Raw genomic sequence first — 15,417 nt, forward strand, 5'->3', positions numbered from 1 at the left:
TTTAGAGAGAGTGGTTCCAGGCAGAACAAAGTGCAGAATGAAAACATGGGGTCCCCTGTTCAGAAGCAGGGGAAAATGCTGTTAAAGGTCTTGAATAGGAAGTCTTTTCCTTTCTTCAGTCTCTCTTGATTTAACCGTGTTTAGCCGCTATTTTACATTTTGTTGTGTGTTATTTTACTATTATGTTAAATTCTCAGCCTTGAGTTTATCCTTTATCTTTATATTGGACAACTTCAGTTTTAAGTTTAAATGCAAATAAGTCGCTCAGTCGTGTCCGACTCTTTGTGACCCTGTGGACTGTAGCCTACTAGGCTCCTCCGTCCATGGGATTCTCCAGGCAAGAATACTGGAGTGGGTTACCATTTCCTTCTCCAGGGGATCTTCCCAACCCAGGGATCGAAGCCAGGTCTCCCTCATTGGAGGCAGAGGCTTTAACCTCTGAGCCACCAGGGAAGCCCAAATGCAAATATAGGAACATTTACTTCATATGTGGAATCACAGAAATGACAATATTTTGTAACTTGTGCATACATACATATTTTATTCTTGTCAGAACTGGAAACTGCCCTGAACTCTCTCACCTGCATTGATTTCCCTTTTCAACACGTGCAGGCTCTGCGGGCAGTCCGCCGCCGGCCCCCAGTGCTGGGCCCCCAGAGACCGAGGACGGGGACCGGGGCCTCTGCGGGTCGCCCTGCCGTCCCTGTGCGTCTCCCATGTGTGGCCGGCCTGCTCCGGGAGGGCCGGTGGAAGGAAGGGGGGCAGGCTCTCCTGCCGGTGTTGGCGTGAACACTGCCTCCTTCTGCGTTCGGAGCGGCCTCTGCCAGGAAGGGACAGGCGTCCTCTCCGGGCTGCCCCGGGCGTGCATGGAGATGCCGCCTCGGCCTCGCTCCGAGCCTTGCTGAGCCCCCTCGCGGGTCCACCAGGACTCCGCCGTGCGCCGCCGGGGCTGTGCGGAGCTGCTCTCCGGGCCAGGAGGCGGCAGTGCCGGCCCGGGCTTGGCTCACACAGCGCAGGTTCGGAGCAGATCGTTAAGGGTTCCAGGACAGGGGCCACCGCACGTGCTGATCCCCGGCAGGCTGCCTGCTGGGTGCTCCGTGCCTGGGGAGCGCCCGCGGGGGCCGGAGGGCTCAGGGCGGAAGTGGAGCTGGCGGGGTGTTCCGGGCCCTGCTGCCCGGCGCCCCCGCGGCTGGGCGTTGGTCTTGTTCGAGCCTGGGCGGGAGGCCTCGAGAGGGCACCTGGCAGTCTCCGCCGGGCAGGCAGGAGGGGCGAAGGCAGGTCTGCAGCTGCCGTCTGTGTCCCTCCCTTCATCTCTGTCTCCTGCCTGTAAAACAGTGAGGTGGGTAGTGAGAATGAGCGCATAGGTGACGGTCTAACCCGGGCCACACAGCAAAAATGCCCTCAGTCCTGCGAGTGGCGTGTTTCCCCTCAGAGCCGCAGGCGCGCCCGCAGGTGGGGCCTGGCTTCCTGGGGGTCCGGCTGCGGGCGGGACAGGCGTGGGTGCCCTCCTGGTGCGGGCCCTCAGCCCCCTGCCCTCCCCGAGGCCTCGGGCACGGACCCGGCAGCCCCGCCGGCCTGGGGCGCTCCCCGGGCGAGGGCCACCTCGTCTCCCCGGTGCTCCCTGTGTTTCGGAGATGGCATCGGTGGTCGTTAGAGTGGTATTAAGTTTTCTTTAGGAGTGTCTGGCGTGGGCAGGGCAGGACGGCGGCCCCGAGGGTCGAGGGGACCCGGGAAGGCTGAGAACCTGCGCAGGCGCCTGCCAGGACGCGGCCTTGCTGGCACGTTTCCGGGGTCTCCGGCGGCGGCGGCAGGAAGCCCGGGGCCGTCGTGAGGAAAGCGGGCGAGGAGGGGCATCAAAGCGGCCGCCGGCCCGGGAGGGGCGGCCTGAGCCGGGGCAGAGGTCGAGCGGCTTGTTTTCCCACCTGTTTCCTACAGCCCTAGGAGCTGCTGAGGGATTTCCGTGTAACTGGAGCAGACACTCAGGCGTCTCTCGGGGGAGAGGAATGTTGGAGGGGGGAGGGCGGTGCCCGAACAAGAAGACAAGCACACATCACACGCGCGTGTGACTGAGGCCCGCGGCCACTGGTCTGGGGGAGCCGCGTGTCACACACGAGGTCGACCGAGGAGCCCTGATGACACGGCCGCCGGGGAGGCCGCGGTGAGTGGCGGTCCCCAGGCTGCCTGCCGCGGTCCTGCGCCCAGCCGGCCGTGGCAGAGCCGCTCCTCGGGCCGTAACTCTCTGCGACCCGAGCGAGTCGTTGCTCCTGCCTTTTCTAGCGCGCTCTGATCCAACCCTGACGGCAGGCAGTCGGTGCTGTTCATGGCTTAAGGATTTATCACTTAGAAACCATGACACGTAGACCTTACTGTTTTCTCTAACTCTGCAGCATTGCCTCATGTCATAAAATATTAATCCAGCATGAATATTTTGTAGAGACGCCTCTTTTCTAAAGGTTGTTTTCATGTTAGACGCTGGTGTCCATTTACGTCGTTTTGCAGGATTTAAGGAGAGTTAAATATTAGCTTTTTTCTATTTGGTTCACCTGGCATGTGTGTGTTGCTAAATATGGTCCCGGTGTGTACAACAGGTCTAATTCGTAAACCAGCAGATTAAACTCTTGAGTGAAATCCTGCCTTTTTACACTCTTGCCACCAGGTGGCTAAGAAAAAATATTAGGCAGGAAAAAAAGCAACAATTATGTGAAGGACTCATAATTACTTTCAATTTCTGCTTCAGCAATGAAATAGGACACTCTAGATGGACTCTGTTTCAGTAAGAAAACTGCTGAGTAAGTGACAGAGGCATTTCAAGTAGTGCCAGACCAGATGGACATTTCCATGAATGTTTTTGTTTTCTTAAAGATTGACAATGTTAAACTCACCAAATTTTGCTGAAGTTAAACTTTTTGAGACTCTCTCTGAGCCTGTTCCACCTCTGGGCTGACCCCTGGACGTCCACATTATTCCTGACCTGTTGGACTTGAGACAAGGGTTTGGCTTTTCGGCTTCAGGATTCCCAAGGGGAGGGTGACTAAGTCCTGATCACAGCAGGGCCTCCTGGTCCAGGCTTCATACATCAGTAAAGTTGTCTGCAGAAACACTGAGTTCATTTAGAATCTGCTCTAAAACCCCCAAAAGTAAGACGCACCAAGTTGAATGTTAATTCCTGTGTGTCCTTTTTCATTGATTCTTTATATTAATGGTAAGATACTAGAGGGAAATCTATGCATGGGGGTGGTGACATGACAGGGTAGAAACCCCTTCAGGCTTCTCTTCATGAAACAAATGCATCGATTAAAGACCGCACCACGTGACAGAACCCTGCCCGCCCCCCCACTGCTGCAGCGTCCTGACCGTGGACCTCGTCCAGTGAACACACAACCCCACCAGTTTCTCACCAGTTGCTCCTGTGGCCGCTCCACTTCTGCGCCTTCCGCTTTGCCCTTCAGTGCTCTAATTTATTAACTTTGACAAGTAACCTCTTGGCTGTACAGGATTTTATTCGCAATTCATTTTTCTGATTCAAAGTGAACATGAGTGCCTTAATCCTCTAATGGGAATTAATTGCTTGTTTCAGTGCTTAACTCTGATCCCTTCTCAATCCCCACAGGGACGAGGCTCTTCCTGAAGGATCTGTGTGTGTTGTTCAAAACACAGTCAAAGGTAATGATGTTTTTCTTGTGAAGGGAGCCAGAAATGCAGAATATTAATTTTTTTTATTATATAAGTAGTATTCTTAAACTAATATTAAATGGGATATAATTCAGTAGAGAAAATGTAGAAAATTAGAATTCTTTCCTTCTATCAGGCTACAGTATTTCCTAAAAAAGAAGGTTGACTTTTTATTGCCAGGTTTTCTTTTATGGAAATAAGCCAGCCTCTTCTGCAGAAGAAAGTTACTGAACTGATTTTCTACAGAGTTGGAATCAACACACTGGCCTACCCATGATCATTTCTATGTAATGTCACCTTCCCGGGTATTGGCCTTGGCTCTACAAAATTAAGGTCATGACTAATGTTTGATTCCCCTTTCCCATTTATTATGTAGAATATTCCTTTCTGTTTGATTTGTAAGGGGCTTCCTTGAGAAGAATATAAGCTAGCAGATATGTAAGATCTTGCTATAGGAAGCAGTTGGAGTGGAGAACTTCGGTGGGAATACAGTCACAGGGAAGAGGGAATTAACCTTCACTGGGTCCTGAAGCCTGGCACAGTCAGGAGAGATTAGCTCTTAGGGAGACAGATGAATGAATGCAGTTTTAAACAGCAGGCACAGACGCTCAGAAAGTTGAACGTGCCCAGAGACCACATGTGCCAGGTGGAAGAGGCGGGAGTTTGATTCAGGCCCGTCCCCGTACCACAGTGCCCTTCAGTGGGCCGACCCGGGAGCACCTCTTTCACGTTAGAGATGAACAATCTTCAGTTGCTCTGGAAAAGCCCACACGGCTCACCTACACCTCCAGTGTTATTTTCTGAACCAAGTCCTTACACTTCATCCCAGACTCCGACCCTAACCCAGGGCCGTGGAAGGACCTCCGTGGCAGGAGGAGGATGGAGTGGGAGACACAGTAACGTGTGAGTCTCAGAGGGCAGTGCCCCCTTCCATAGTGGAGGCGCCACCCCCCGATGCTGGCGCCTCCAGAGGGGCCTGGTGTGTTCCTGACCGGACTGGATCCCAGGCGTGTTCTGAGGTAGCCCTGCCTACAGGCTGGGAGGACCTGACCAGTGTAATAGTCTTTGCACGTGTTCTGTTGGCTGTGACCCTCACAGCAGTCCTTGGAAATCAGCTGAACGTGATGGACAAAGACCAGAGTATAGGGCAACAAGGAACTTGAAAGAGAAAAACTAAACCCAAAGCTAGCCGAGGAAGGAAATAATAAAGGTTAGAACAGACATGAAAAGAGAAAAATCAATGAAACCAAGAGTTGGTTTTCTTAAAAGAGCAAAAAATGGACAAATGTTTAGCTAGATTAAGAAAAAAAGACGATATAAATAAAATCAGAAATGAAAGTGAGAACATTACAACCCATTTTACAGAAATGAAAAAGATTGTAAGAGAATACTTATGAATAATTGTATGGCAATAAATTGGTAACCTAAATGGATAAATTCCTAGAAACACGCACCTCACTAAGACTGAATCATGATGAAACAAAAAATCTGAATAGACCTATTACTAGCAAGAAGATCAACTTGGCAATCAAGAATCCCTCCACAATGAAAATATGAACCAAAATAAGAAAATAAGAGCTTCACTGTTGAATTCTACCAAACATGCAAAGAGAATCAGCACCAGTTCTCCTCAAACTCTTCCTGAAAATTTAAGAGGGAACACTTCCAACCTCGTTTAGTGAGGTTAGCACTACCCTGATAACCAAAGCCAGAAAAAGACACTATACAAAAAACACAAACCAGTATCTCTGATGAAAACTGATGCAAAAATTCAAAACAAAATACTGAGAGAGAATTCAGTGACACATTAGAAGGATTATAAACCATGACCAACTGGGCTTTACTCGTGCAGTGCAATGATGGTTCAACATATGAAAATCAGTCAGTATATACCGTAGTATAATGTACACTACATTAACAGAATTAAGGGAAAAAACACATTTGAATTGATACAGAAAATCATGTGACAAGATTCAACACTACCTCATGGTAAAAACATTTAATTAGGAATAGAAAGAAATTAATTAGACCGTCCTAATAAAGCCTGTATACAATAAACCCACAGCTGACAGACACTTAGTGGTGAAAAAGCTTTTCCTCTAAGATCAGGAACAGACAGGGATGTTTGCTTTTACCACTTATTTTTAGTATAGTGATAAAAGAAAAAATAATAATAGACATCCAAATTAGGAGGAAGTGGAATTCTCTCTGTTCATGTGATCTTATGTAGAAAATCCTAACATTTCCACAAGAAAACTATTAAGACTAGTAAATGAATTTAGCAAAGTGGCAGGATAAAATAAGTACACAAAAATCAGTTGCATTTGTATATATTAACAATGAACACTCTCCCTCCAAATTTTCCACTTACAATTACATTAAAAAGAATAAAACACTTACGAATAAACTTAACCAAGGAGGTGAGAGACTTGTACACTGAAAACTACAAAACATGATCAAAAGAAATGAAATAAATGGAAAGACATCTCATCTTCATGGATTATGACTTAAATTATTAAGATGTCAGTACTACCTAAACAGATTTAATGTTCTTGTCAAAATTTCCAAATAGTATTTTTCTTTCAGAAATAGAAAAATCCATCCTGAAATTCATATGGAATTTCAAGGAACTGCAAAAGAGCAAAGCAATCTAGAGGGAAAAACCAAGTTGGAGGCCTCATGTGTCCTGATTCCAAAACATACTCCAAAGCTACAGCAGTCAAAATAGTGTGATCCTGACATTAAGGCAAATTCAGTTGGACGCAATGAAGAGTGAAAGTCGCTCAGTCATGTCCAACTCTTTGTGACCCCATGGACTATACAGTCATGGAATTCTCCAGGCCAGAATACTGGAGTGGGTAGCCTATCCCTTCTCCAGTGGATCTTCCCAACCCAGGAGTCAAACTGGGGCCTACTGCATTATAGGCGGATTCTTTACCAACTGAGCTATCAGGGAAGCCCTATTGAACACAATAGAGAACCTACAAATAAATCCTTAGATGTATGGTCAAATGATTTTTTGACAAAGGTGGAAAGACCAATGGAGTGAAAGTTTTTTTCAGCTGTTGGAAAACTGGGTATCTATATGCAAAAGAATGAAGCTGAACCCCTACTTTATCTACATGATACACAAAGATTAACTCAAAATAGATGTCTTCAACATAAGAACTAAAACTATAAAACTCAGGAGAAGATACAGAACAGGAGCTTTATGACAGTGGACTTGGCAGGGGTTTCTTGGCTATGACACCAGAGCTATAGGCAGTAAAAGCAAAAGTTGGGTGACATCAAAATTTAAACTATGTGCAGCAAAATACAAAATCAACAGAGTAAAAAGGCAGCCTATGAAATGGGAGAAAATATTTGCATATCATATATATAATAAAAGGTTAATATTCAGAAGATCCAGATAACTCCTATGACAACAATGAAAAACAATCTGATTAAAAGCCAGGCAAAGGACGTGGGGGGGTGGGGACCGGGAGGGGGGCACATGTAGACCCGCGGCTGACTCATGGCAGCGTGTGGCAGAGGCCTCCACAGCACTGTACAGTGATCAGCCTCCAACCAACAAAAATAATGGAAAAAATAAAAGCCAGGCAAAGGACTTGAATAGACATTTCTCCAAAGAAGATAGAGCCAACATGAAAAGATGTTTAAAATCACTAATCATTACAGAAATGCAAATTAAAACCCACAAAGAAGCAAAATGAAAAGACAACCCACAGCATGGGAGAAAATATTTGCAAATGAAGAAATCAACAAGGGATTAATCTCAAAAATACACCAATATCAAAAAACAAAAATAGGCAGAAGACTTATACACTTCTCCAAAGATGACATACAAGTGACACATGAAAAGATGATCAGCATCACTAGTTATTAGAGAAATGTGAATTAAAACTATAATGAGGTGTTACCTCACACCAGTCAACATGGCCATCATCAAAAAGTATACAAACAATAAATGCTAGAAAGGGTATGGAGAAAAGGGAAGCCTTCGCTGCTGTTGGTGGAAGTGTAAACTGGTACCACAACCATGGAGAACAGTATGGAGGTTCCTTAACAACCAAAAACAGAACTACCATATAATCTAGCAATCCCACTGCTGGGCATGTATCTGGAGAAAACTAACTCAAAAAGATACGTGCACCCCAGTGTTCACTGCAGCACTATTTACAGTAGCCAAGACATAAGCAACCTAAATGTCCCATTGACAGAGGAATGGATAACGAAGATGTGTGTGTGTATAAACATATGGAATGTTAATCATAAAGAAGGAAATAATACCATTTGCAGCAATAAGAATGGACATAGAGATTATCATACTAAGAAAGACAAATATATGATGTCACTCACGGACTCTAAAATATTATACAAATGAACTTATTTACAAAACAGAAACGGACTCTCAAGTTTTGAAAATAAACCTGTGTTTACCAAAGGGGAAACTTGGGGGAGGGGGGTGATAAATTATAAACACAGGATTAACATATACTACTATATATAAAATAGATAACCAATAAGGATTTACTGTATAGCACAGGGAACCCTACTCAACATTCTGTACTGATCTATATGAGTAAAGAATCTGAAAAAGGATGAATATATGAATAACTGAATCACTTTGCTATATACCTGAAACACTGTAAATCAATTATACTCCAATAAAATTTTTTTAAAAAATCCTTAATGAGATACTACCTCACACACCCCTTAGGATAGCCACTATTTATTTAAAAGAGAGAGAAAGAGAAAGGGAGGGAGGAGGAAGGAAATAACAAGCACTGGTGAGCCTGCAGAGACACGAACCCTTGGGCACTGTAGGTGGGGGCATTAAATGGTGCAGCCGCTGTGCAGAACAATACAGGGGTCCCTCCACAAGATTAAACGCAGAATCACCGTATGATCTAGCAGCACGTTTCCAGGTTTATATCCAAACAAGTTGAAAACAGGATTCTGTAGAGATCTGTGTACCCATGTTTATGGCAGTATTCTTTGCAATAGCGAGGAGGTAGAAGGAACCCAAACATTCATCGACAGGTGGACGAACAAAATGTGGCATCCGCATATGAGTATCATTCAGCCTTAATTTAGGAAGGAAATTCTGACACACACTACAGCATGGGTGAACCCTGAGGACACCATGCCAAGTGAAATAAACCAGCCACAAGAAGATAAATACTGCCTGCTTTCACTTAAATGCGGTACCTCCTGTAGTCAAGGCTCATGGAAACCAAAAGCAGCCTGGGATTGCCAGGAGGGAGTCACTTCTACAAGACCGGAAGTTCTGAAGACGCTTACAGTGGTGGTCGCAGCGGTGTGACTGTACGCGGTGCTACTGAACTGTACCCTGAGAAATGGCTAAGATGGTGACTTTCACATTTTGGGTGCTGTACAGTCTTTTTAAATCTAAAAATCAGTTCCTTCTCTTATTTTTTCTCTACCTCGGGGAGTGGGGGGCGGGGGGAGAAGAGTCGAGAGAGGTAGGTCCCTGCTGCCACTGCAGAGCCTGCGGCCTTCCTGACCTGACCTGACGGGTCACCCAGGCGTCCAGCGCACCTGGGCCCAGCTCCAGCTCCCGGTGCTGACCCGGTCGAGCTCCGGGCGCGGAGCCCCCCACCTGAGCCACTGTCTGCGTTCCCTCGCGTGTTCAGCAGGGCGGACACCACCCCTCTTAGGGGCCGATGCGGCTGCGCACGCTGACATCCAGGCTTTTAGCGCAGGACCCGCAGAGACCCAGCACCACTGTGAACGCGGCTGGGAGTCGGCCAGCCCTCCTGGGCACGCCGTCCTCTGCCGTCTCTGACCAGACCTTCTTGCCCTCCCCCTCCTCCTGGGTGAAATATTCCTTTTCTCACTTTGTGGTTGAAGCAGCCTGTGCCGAGAACCTGCTCCGTCCTGGCGCCTCCCCGCTGTCCCTCCGCAGCCCAGGCCGCTTCCGGTGGCTCCAGACGGCGCCGCGCTGCCTACCCAACCCATTCCTGCCGCCCCACCTCTGCTCCAGGCACTCTCCTGCTCCCTCCTGGCTCCTCTGTTTGAAGCTGCCTGTTAACGAGTCAGTCTGGCTCCCCTGGGCCTTCTCACCGGGCAGGCGGTGTCTCGTGTGCCCCTGGGCTCAGCCCGGGGCCTCGGGGCGCGCAGCCTGCTGCCCGCTGAGCGCCGCGCAGCCTCGCCCTCTGCTGCAGCCGCTGCCTCTGGTCCCCTGCTCAGACCTGGCAGAAGCCAGGTCCCCACCACCAGCCTCTGTGCCCACGGCTGCTGATCACTGGCTTTCTCCTAGCAGCCTTGGTGACACACGCATGTCCCCGGTACCCTGGTAAACTCTTCTCGCCAGCCTCCCCACAAGCAGCCACGCTTCCTTCCTGTCCACCTTGAGCCTCCGCGAAGGCCTGGGGGTGGAGCCCGGGGCCTGTGACGGAGCGCCCGGTGGTGCAGCAGAGGGAACAGGTCCCTTTCTCCCTGCTTTGTCCCCAAGTGCCACCGCCATGACCCCTAAAGACAAAAGATGAGAGAGCGGACACAATTCTGGAAGACAGCACAGAGACAAGTGGTGACTGACGGCACCCAGGGGCCCGGAAACCTAAGTCCCGGCGGGGAGCCAGCCGACCAGGGCCCTGGACACCAGAGGGTGAGGACAAGGGGTGGGGGACAGTCTGTGCAGGGAGCAGAGACCCCCTCTGCCCTCTCCCCAGCAGGGGGAAGGGTGGGTTACTGTCCAGAGAGGCTTGGTACCGGGGGTCCAGGCCCAGCTGAAGGCGGGATGAGGGGGCGCCCTGAAGACCAGGAGGGCGGAAAGGCCACCAACTCGGGGATTCAGTGGTTAGCCAGGCCCCCGCCAGGCTCCCCCCACAGCTTCCTATAGAGCATCTCACTTTTCAACATGAAAGGCCAGCCAAGGATTACTGAGACATTTGAAGGAACCCTCTCAAAGAAACAAAAGAGGAATTTCGGAGAAGGAGCGGCAATACAGGGAAAGATAAAAACTTGAAGAAATTCACAGTAATTAATATCATCCCAAGGAGAAGAGATGGTATTATGCTGAGAAAGAAACAGGATGATTATGACAGGAGGGAACAAGAAAAAGATCCTGGAGATAAATATCACGGCAAAATAGTTTTAAAAATAATAGAAGTACTGGAAGGTAAACTAGACTACAAAGAGACAATTGGGAGATTAACCCAGGATATGCACCATCTGAGTTCAATAGATGCAGGAAGGAAGGAGAGGGATGAAGCTTCCTGGTATCCACGATGATGAGTCTTCAACCGGAGATCTGTGGCACAATGAATGGAAAAACCCACATGGAGGGTCCGCACTGTGGGACCTCACAATCCACAGGACAGAAGACCACCCTAGGAGCCTCCCGAGAGAAGAGCCTGCTTCTGTTCAAAGGACGGTGGGTCCCACCTGCCTGGGCGGCTCAGCATGGGTTTGGGACACCAGTAGACAAAGAAGAGATGCCTTTAGAGTTCTGAAGGAAATCAGTTCTAGAATTCTCATCCTCAGTTCAGTTCAGTCGCTCAGTTGTGTCCGACTCTTTGCGACCCTGTGGACTGCAGCACGCCAGACCTCCCTGTCCATCACCAGCTACCGGAGTTCACTCAAACTCGTGTCCATTGAGTCGGCGATGCCATCCAGCCATCTCATCCTCTGTCCTCATCCTACGTACACTATTAATTGAGGCTGGTAAAGAAGAAGCTTCAATTCAATGAGGGAGTTGACCAAGAAGGGGCCGTGGCACCCGGGGACGGGGCTCTGGGAGAAGCCTGGGGGTCCGGGGGCACCGTAGACCCAGGCCAGGGCAGGAGGGACACTGGGAGCCACGGCTCCAGGGAAGAACAGAGGCGACGGGTGGTCAGGGCGGAAAGGATTCTTACCGTGCTCTCAGAAATCATGAGGCCGAAGGACGGACTGTCAGAGAAACTTGAGCAAAGCACAAAAAAGAAGAGAGGGGGAAAAACAACCTGAAACAATTTTTAATTCAAAGAAAAACAAAAAGTTGTCCAAGAAAGGAAATTAATCATAGTACACTGTATGCTTTATCTGAGAGCAGTGTTTACATAGTTGTGATGCTGAACTGAATATGGACTTGACCAAAATCTGTGATGTGAGCCTGGTGGGGCTGAGTGACAGGCGCATTTAATGCAAACTCACCGAGCACGCGATGTCAGTTGCTGCGCCTTCCCCGCGTCCCCGAGGCAGGAGGCTTAGACGACTTCCTGGTAGCCCAGGAAACTGAGGTCCAGAGAGGCGACGTGGTTTGCTTAAGGCCACACAGCTGGTAAATGGCAGAGCCAGGGATTTCAACTCAGGCAACTTGGTTCCGAAGTCTGTCCTTTAAACTAACACTGTGCTCACCTGCTTTGGGGTAGGAAGGCAGACGGTTTAAAACATCAGGAAGCTGCGGTACAACCAACAATATGGAGATATTAACAAATAGCAAATGCAACAGTCGAGAGGCTTAACCGGGTCTCTGCAAGGGAGTGGGAATGGGTAGAGATTTTATTCTTGTAAAGTTATTTGACTTTACCTTATGGACACATTGGGCTTCCCTTGTGGCTCAGCTGGTAAAGAATCCGCCCGCAATGCGGGAGACCTGGGTTCAATCCCTGGGTTGGGAAGATCCCAGGGAAGATCTTGGAGAAAGGAAAGGCTACCCACTCCAGTATTCAGGCCTGGAGAATTCCATGGACTGTACAGTCCATGGGTCTGGCCTGGAAAATTCCATAGACTATATAGTCCGTGGGGTCGCAGAGTCGGACACTGAGCAACTTTAAATCTAATCAAAGAGAGGGGACGCGGGAACTCGAGGGCTCAGTGGAGCAGCCCCCCACCGGCCAGGCCCAGCTGTGCAGCCTGAGTCCTCACCGACCTGGAACTCGGGCCGGGAGGACTGGGTGGTTTCCGGCGCCCTTTCGGCTTTTCTCGTTCTGTGGTTACCAGGAGGGGCCGTGGTTTAGAGAAGAGGCGCCAGGAGAGAGCAGGCTGGGGCGGGGGAGGCCGGCGGGGCGGGGCGGGGCGGGGGGCGCTCGGTGGGGGGTCACCTGGGAAGGGAGGTGAGGGCCCGGCAGGGCCCGGGGTCAGGCTGGGGGGGGCGGGCCGCAGGCCACCAGGGTTCTGGGGGATGGTCTGGCGAGGGTGGGAGCGTGCATCTGGGTTCCACCTGGAGTTGCTACGGAAGAAATGTGCTGGAAGGCGGGGCTGGCTGGTCCTCCCCGTCCCCTCGGCAGCAGGGGGCCTATGCTGCCCCCTCTCCCTGTACCCCGAGTCCAGGTTCTCACTCACACCCTGACTTTCAAACCCGTGCAGCCGCCCCGGCTGCCCCCCGACGCCGGCCTGGCCTCCCCGCACCATTTGGAGCTCAGCCCTGTCAGATCTCAGCCCTGCGCCAGGCGGGCGGCTGATGCTGAGGCAGCGGGGAGGACGGGCGGGCACGAGTGGGCAGCCGTGTTCGCCGGGGCTCTGCCCATCCGCCGCAGACACCCTGAAGAGACGGGGCGAGGCCCGGCCCCCCAGACCGGCTCTGGTTTGCTGGGAAGAAAGCCCCGTCCTGCGCGTGTGACTTCCCTGAAGGCCACCCAGCCACGTGGCTGGTGTCTCTCAGTGTTTGGCGCGTTGGGGGCGAGCGGGGCAGCGGGATGCCAGTCTCAGAGGAGGGGCCTGGCCTCCGAACTTCCCTTTCTGTTTCTGCGTGAGTCCCTTGCACCGATCACTTTCGGTCTATTATGTAATGGAGTCTGGGCCCAGACCCAGGAGGGGGTAAACACTTACCTTCTCGTTGCAGCCGAGGCCGCCGTGCTGAGTCCCAGGCTGGCATCCTTAACCTCGGGGACCCGGAAGAAGGAAGGAACACAGCGGTGCGGTGAAGGTCATGCCAGGGCCAGAGTGTAAATGGAGCGCTGAAACCGGAGCTCCCTGTGGCACCGACAACAGGTGATTATTATATACAGGTGCACACACAAATACACCTCTGCAGATGTATGTGGTATGAGCGTGCTAATAAGCACAGCACACACATACATAGCTACGTCTATACGTGTGTATATATTTCTGTCTGCTTATTATTACTTGTTTTTCTGTAATACTTGTTTCAAGTCCTTTTATTGAAAACTAACTTCTCCATGAAACAGCAGCCCTGCGGGGCCCAAGCCCCTAACAGACTGTCTCCTCGAAAGTCTGGTCTCAGAGCCGGCCCCTCCCCCGGGACCCCGTCCGTGAAGGGCGGCCGCTGGGGAGCGAGCCGGCCGCGCCCCCCCGTGACCTGTCCACCGTCCTCTCTGCCCGCAGCTCCGGCTGCCTGGCCCCCGTGTTCGTGTACGGGACGCTGAAGACGGGCCAGCCCAACCACCGGGTCCTGCTGGACGGCGCCCACGGGCGCGCGGCCTTCCGGGGCCGGGCCCGCACGCTGGAGCCCTACCCGCTGGTGATCGCGGGCGAGCACAACATCCCGCGGCTGCTGAACCTGCCGGGCCGCGGGCACCTCGTGGCCGGCGAGGTCTACGAAGTGGACGAGCGGATGCTGCGCTTCCTGGACGAGTTCGAGGACTGCCCCGACATGTACCAGCGCACCCGCCTGCACGTGGCCCTGGAGGGCGCGCGCGCGCCCCTGGAGTGCTTCGTCTACACCACGGCCACCTACCCACCTGAGTGGGTCCACCTACCGTACCTCGACGACTACGACTCGCAGGGGAAGCACGGGCTCCGCTACCACCCGCGGGAAAACAGATGAGCCCCGCGGGCGAGGGAGGCCGGGGACCAGCCCCGAGAGGCCGCGCTCGCTAAACGAGGGCGCGAAAACACCCCTGGAAACCGGTACTTGAAACAAATACTCGATCTGTCAGGGGTGGGCAGGGGAGAACACCTCTTTTTCAGTGGCAGCCGATTTCCCAAATAATTTGGAGGTACTGATAGCAAGACTGTTTCCTGAAATCTGTCTCTATGCTGCTTTAGAAAAACTCAGGACTTTAATTCCCCAAATGACATTTGAAAACTCATCCTATCATGCTTTTCTGATTATGCTGGGTTTTTTTTTTTTTTTTTTTGCTTTGCTTTAATCTGAAGATAACATTTAAAATGAATATCAAGTCTGTGTGTGACAGCTAGATTTTAACAGCCCCACTGTATTGATTCTGACCTGTAGCACTGAGAAAAGAAAAACTTTTAAAGCTGATTTTAGACATATCAATGTAATAAAATAACCTCAAGAAACACATGCTGTATTTTAGAGTTCTTTTGAATATATATGACATCATTCTTCATAATTTTTTAGATCAAGCTTATGTAGAGATGATTAAAGATATATCACTTTGAGAAATTGAATATACAAATATTGGTGCTACTGTCAGCCCTCTTTCTGAGTCTGTGCGGTGGCAGAGCAGCTGAACACCCCGATTTCAGACAGGCTCAGGGGAGCCCTGCCCCACGAGGGAGCTGCCGCGGGGGACGAGCTTTTCAGAGAACCAACGTAGTAGTAATTTGTTCTTCAGGCCTGACAAAAAGCTTTGCTTCCAAACACAAACAGCACTTAAAATAATTTTAGCACGCACGAAGTACCAATTACTACCCACCTCCATCTGATACTCTGTCAGGGGGGCCTCAAGGCCGCGCACGACTCCGCCTCTGCTCACTCACCACCGAGTAGAAAGTGCATCCTGAGGATTCCAGACCCAGACGACGACGCGGCTGGTCCCGGGGAACCTCGTTCTCCGTCAGGAGCGCGCGCTCCCACGTCGACTTAGCAGC

At 50.6% G+C, this 15,417-nt stretch overlaps 2 protein-coding genes across 8 annotated transcripts in view; one reads left to right on the forward strand and one right to left on the reverse strand.

The window, feature by feature from the left end:
• GGACT (gamma-glutamylamine cyclotransferase) overlaps positions 1–14,885 on the forward strand; it is a 48,148-nt gene extending 33,263 nt beyond the window's left edge. For 4 of the 6 annotated variants that reach the window (XM_043478372.1, XM_043478371.1, XM_043478375.1 and 1 more), the window contains 3 exons: positions 3,611–3,663; positions 13,460–13,608; positions 13,963–14,885. In XM_043478372.1, the coding sequence (XP_043334307.1) occupies positions 13,547–13,608; positions 13,963–14,404 (504 nt within the window). In that variant the 5' untranslated portion in view covers positions 3,611–3,663; positions 13,460–13,546 and the 3' untranslated portion in view covers positions 14,405–14,885. The remainder of the gene's footprint in view (positions 1–3,610; positions 3,664–13,459; positions 13,609–13,962) is intronic. The other 2 variants (XM_043478376.1, XM_043478377.1) reach the window with 1 other exon arrangement.
• LOC122447657 (translation initiation factor IF-2-like) lies at positions 398–12,144 on the reverse strand. Of its 2 annotated transcripts, XM_043478370.1 has the most exons (3): positions 11,830–12,144; positions 11,553–11,598; positions 398–1,324 (listed from the first exon to the last, which is right to left on the reverse strand). In XM_043478370.1, exon 3 carries the CDS (start codon positions 1,309–1,311, stop codon positions 550–552), a length of 762 nt encoding a protein of 253 aa, XP_043334305.1. In that variant the 5' UTR covers positions 1,312–1,324; positions 11,553–11,598; positions 11,830–12,144; the 3' UTR covers positions 398–549. The 2 variants fall into 2 exon arrangements, with proteins under 2 accessions (XP_043334305.1, XP_043334304.1); XM_043478369.1 differs by lacking the exon at positions 11,553–11,598.
• Positions 14,886–15,417: the final 532 nt, after the last annotated feature.

The sequence above is a fragment of the Cervus canadensis genome, chromosome 9, assembly GCF_019320065.1.
Source record: "Cervus canadensis isolate Bull #8, Minnesota chromosome 9, ASM1932006v1, whole genome shotgun sequence".
Classification (NCBI taxonomy): Eukaryota; Metazoa; Chordata; class Mammalia; order Artiodactyla; family Cervidae; genus Cervus; species Cervus canadensis.

Bases quoted from the DNA above. Each gene is read 5' to 3' on its own strand.
- LOC122447657 (XM_043478369.1), bottom strand. From the start codon at position 1,311: ATGAAGGGAGGGACACAGACGGCAGCTGCAGACCTGCCTTCGCCCCTC.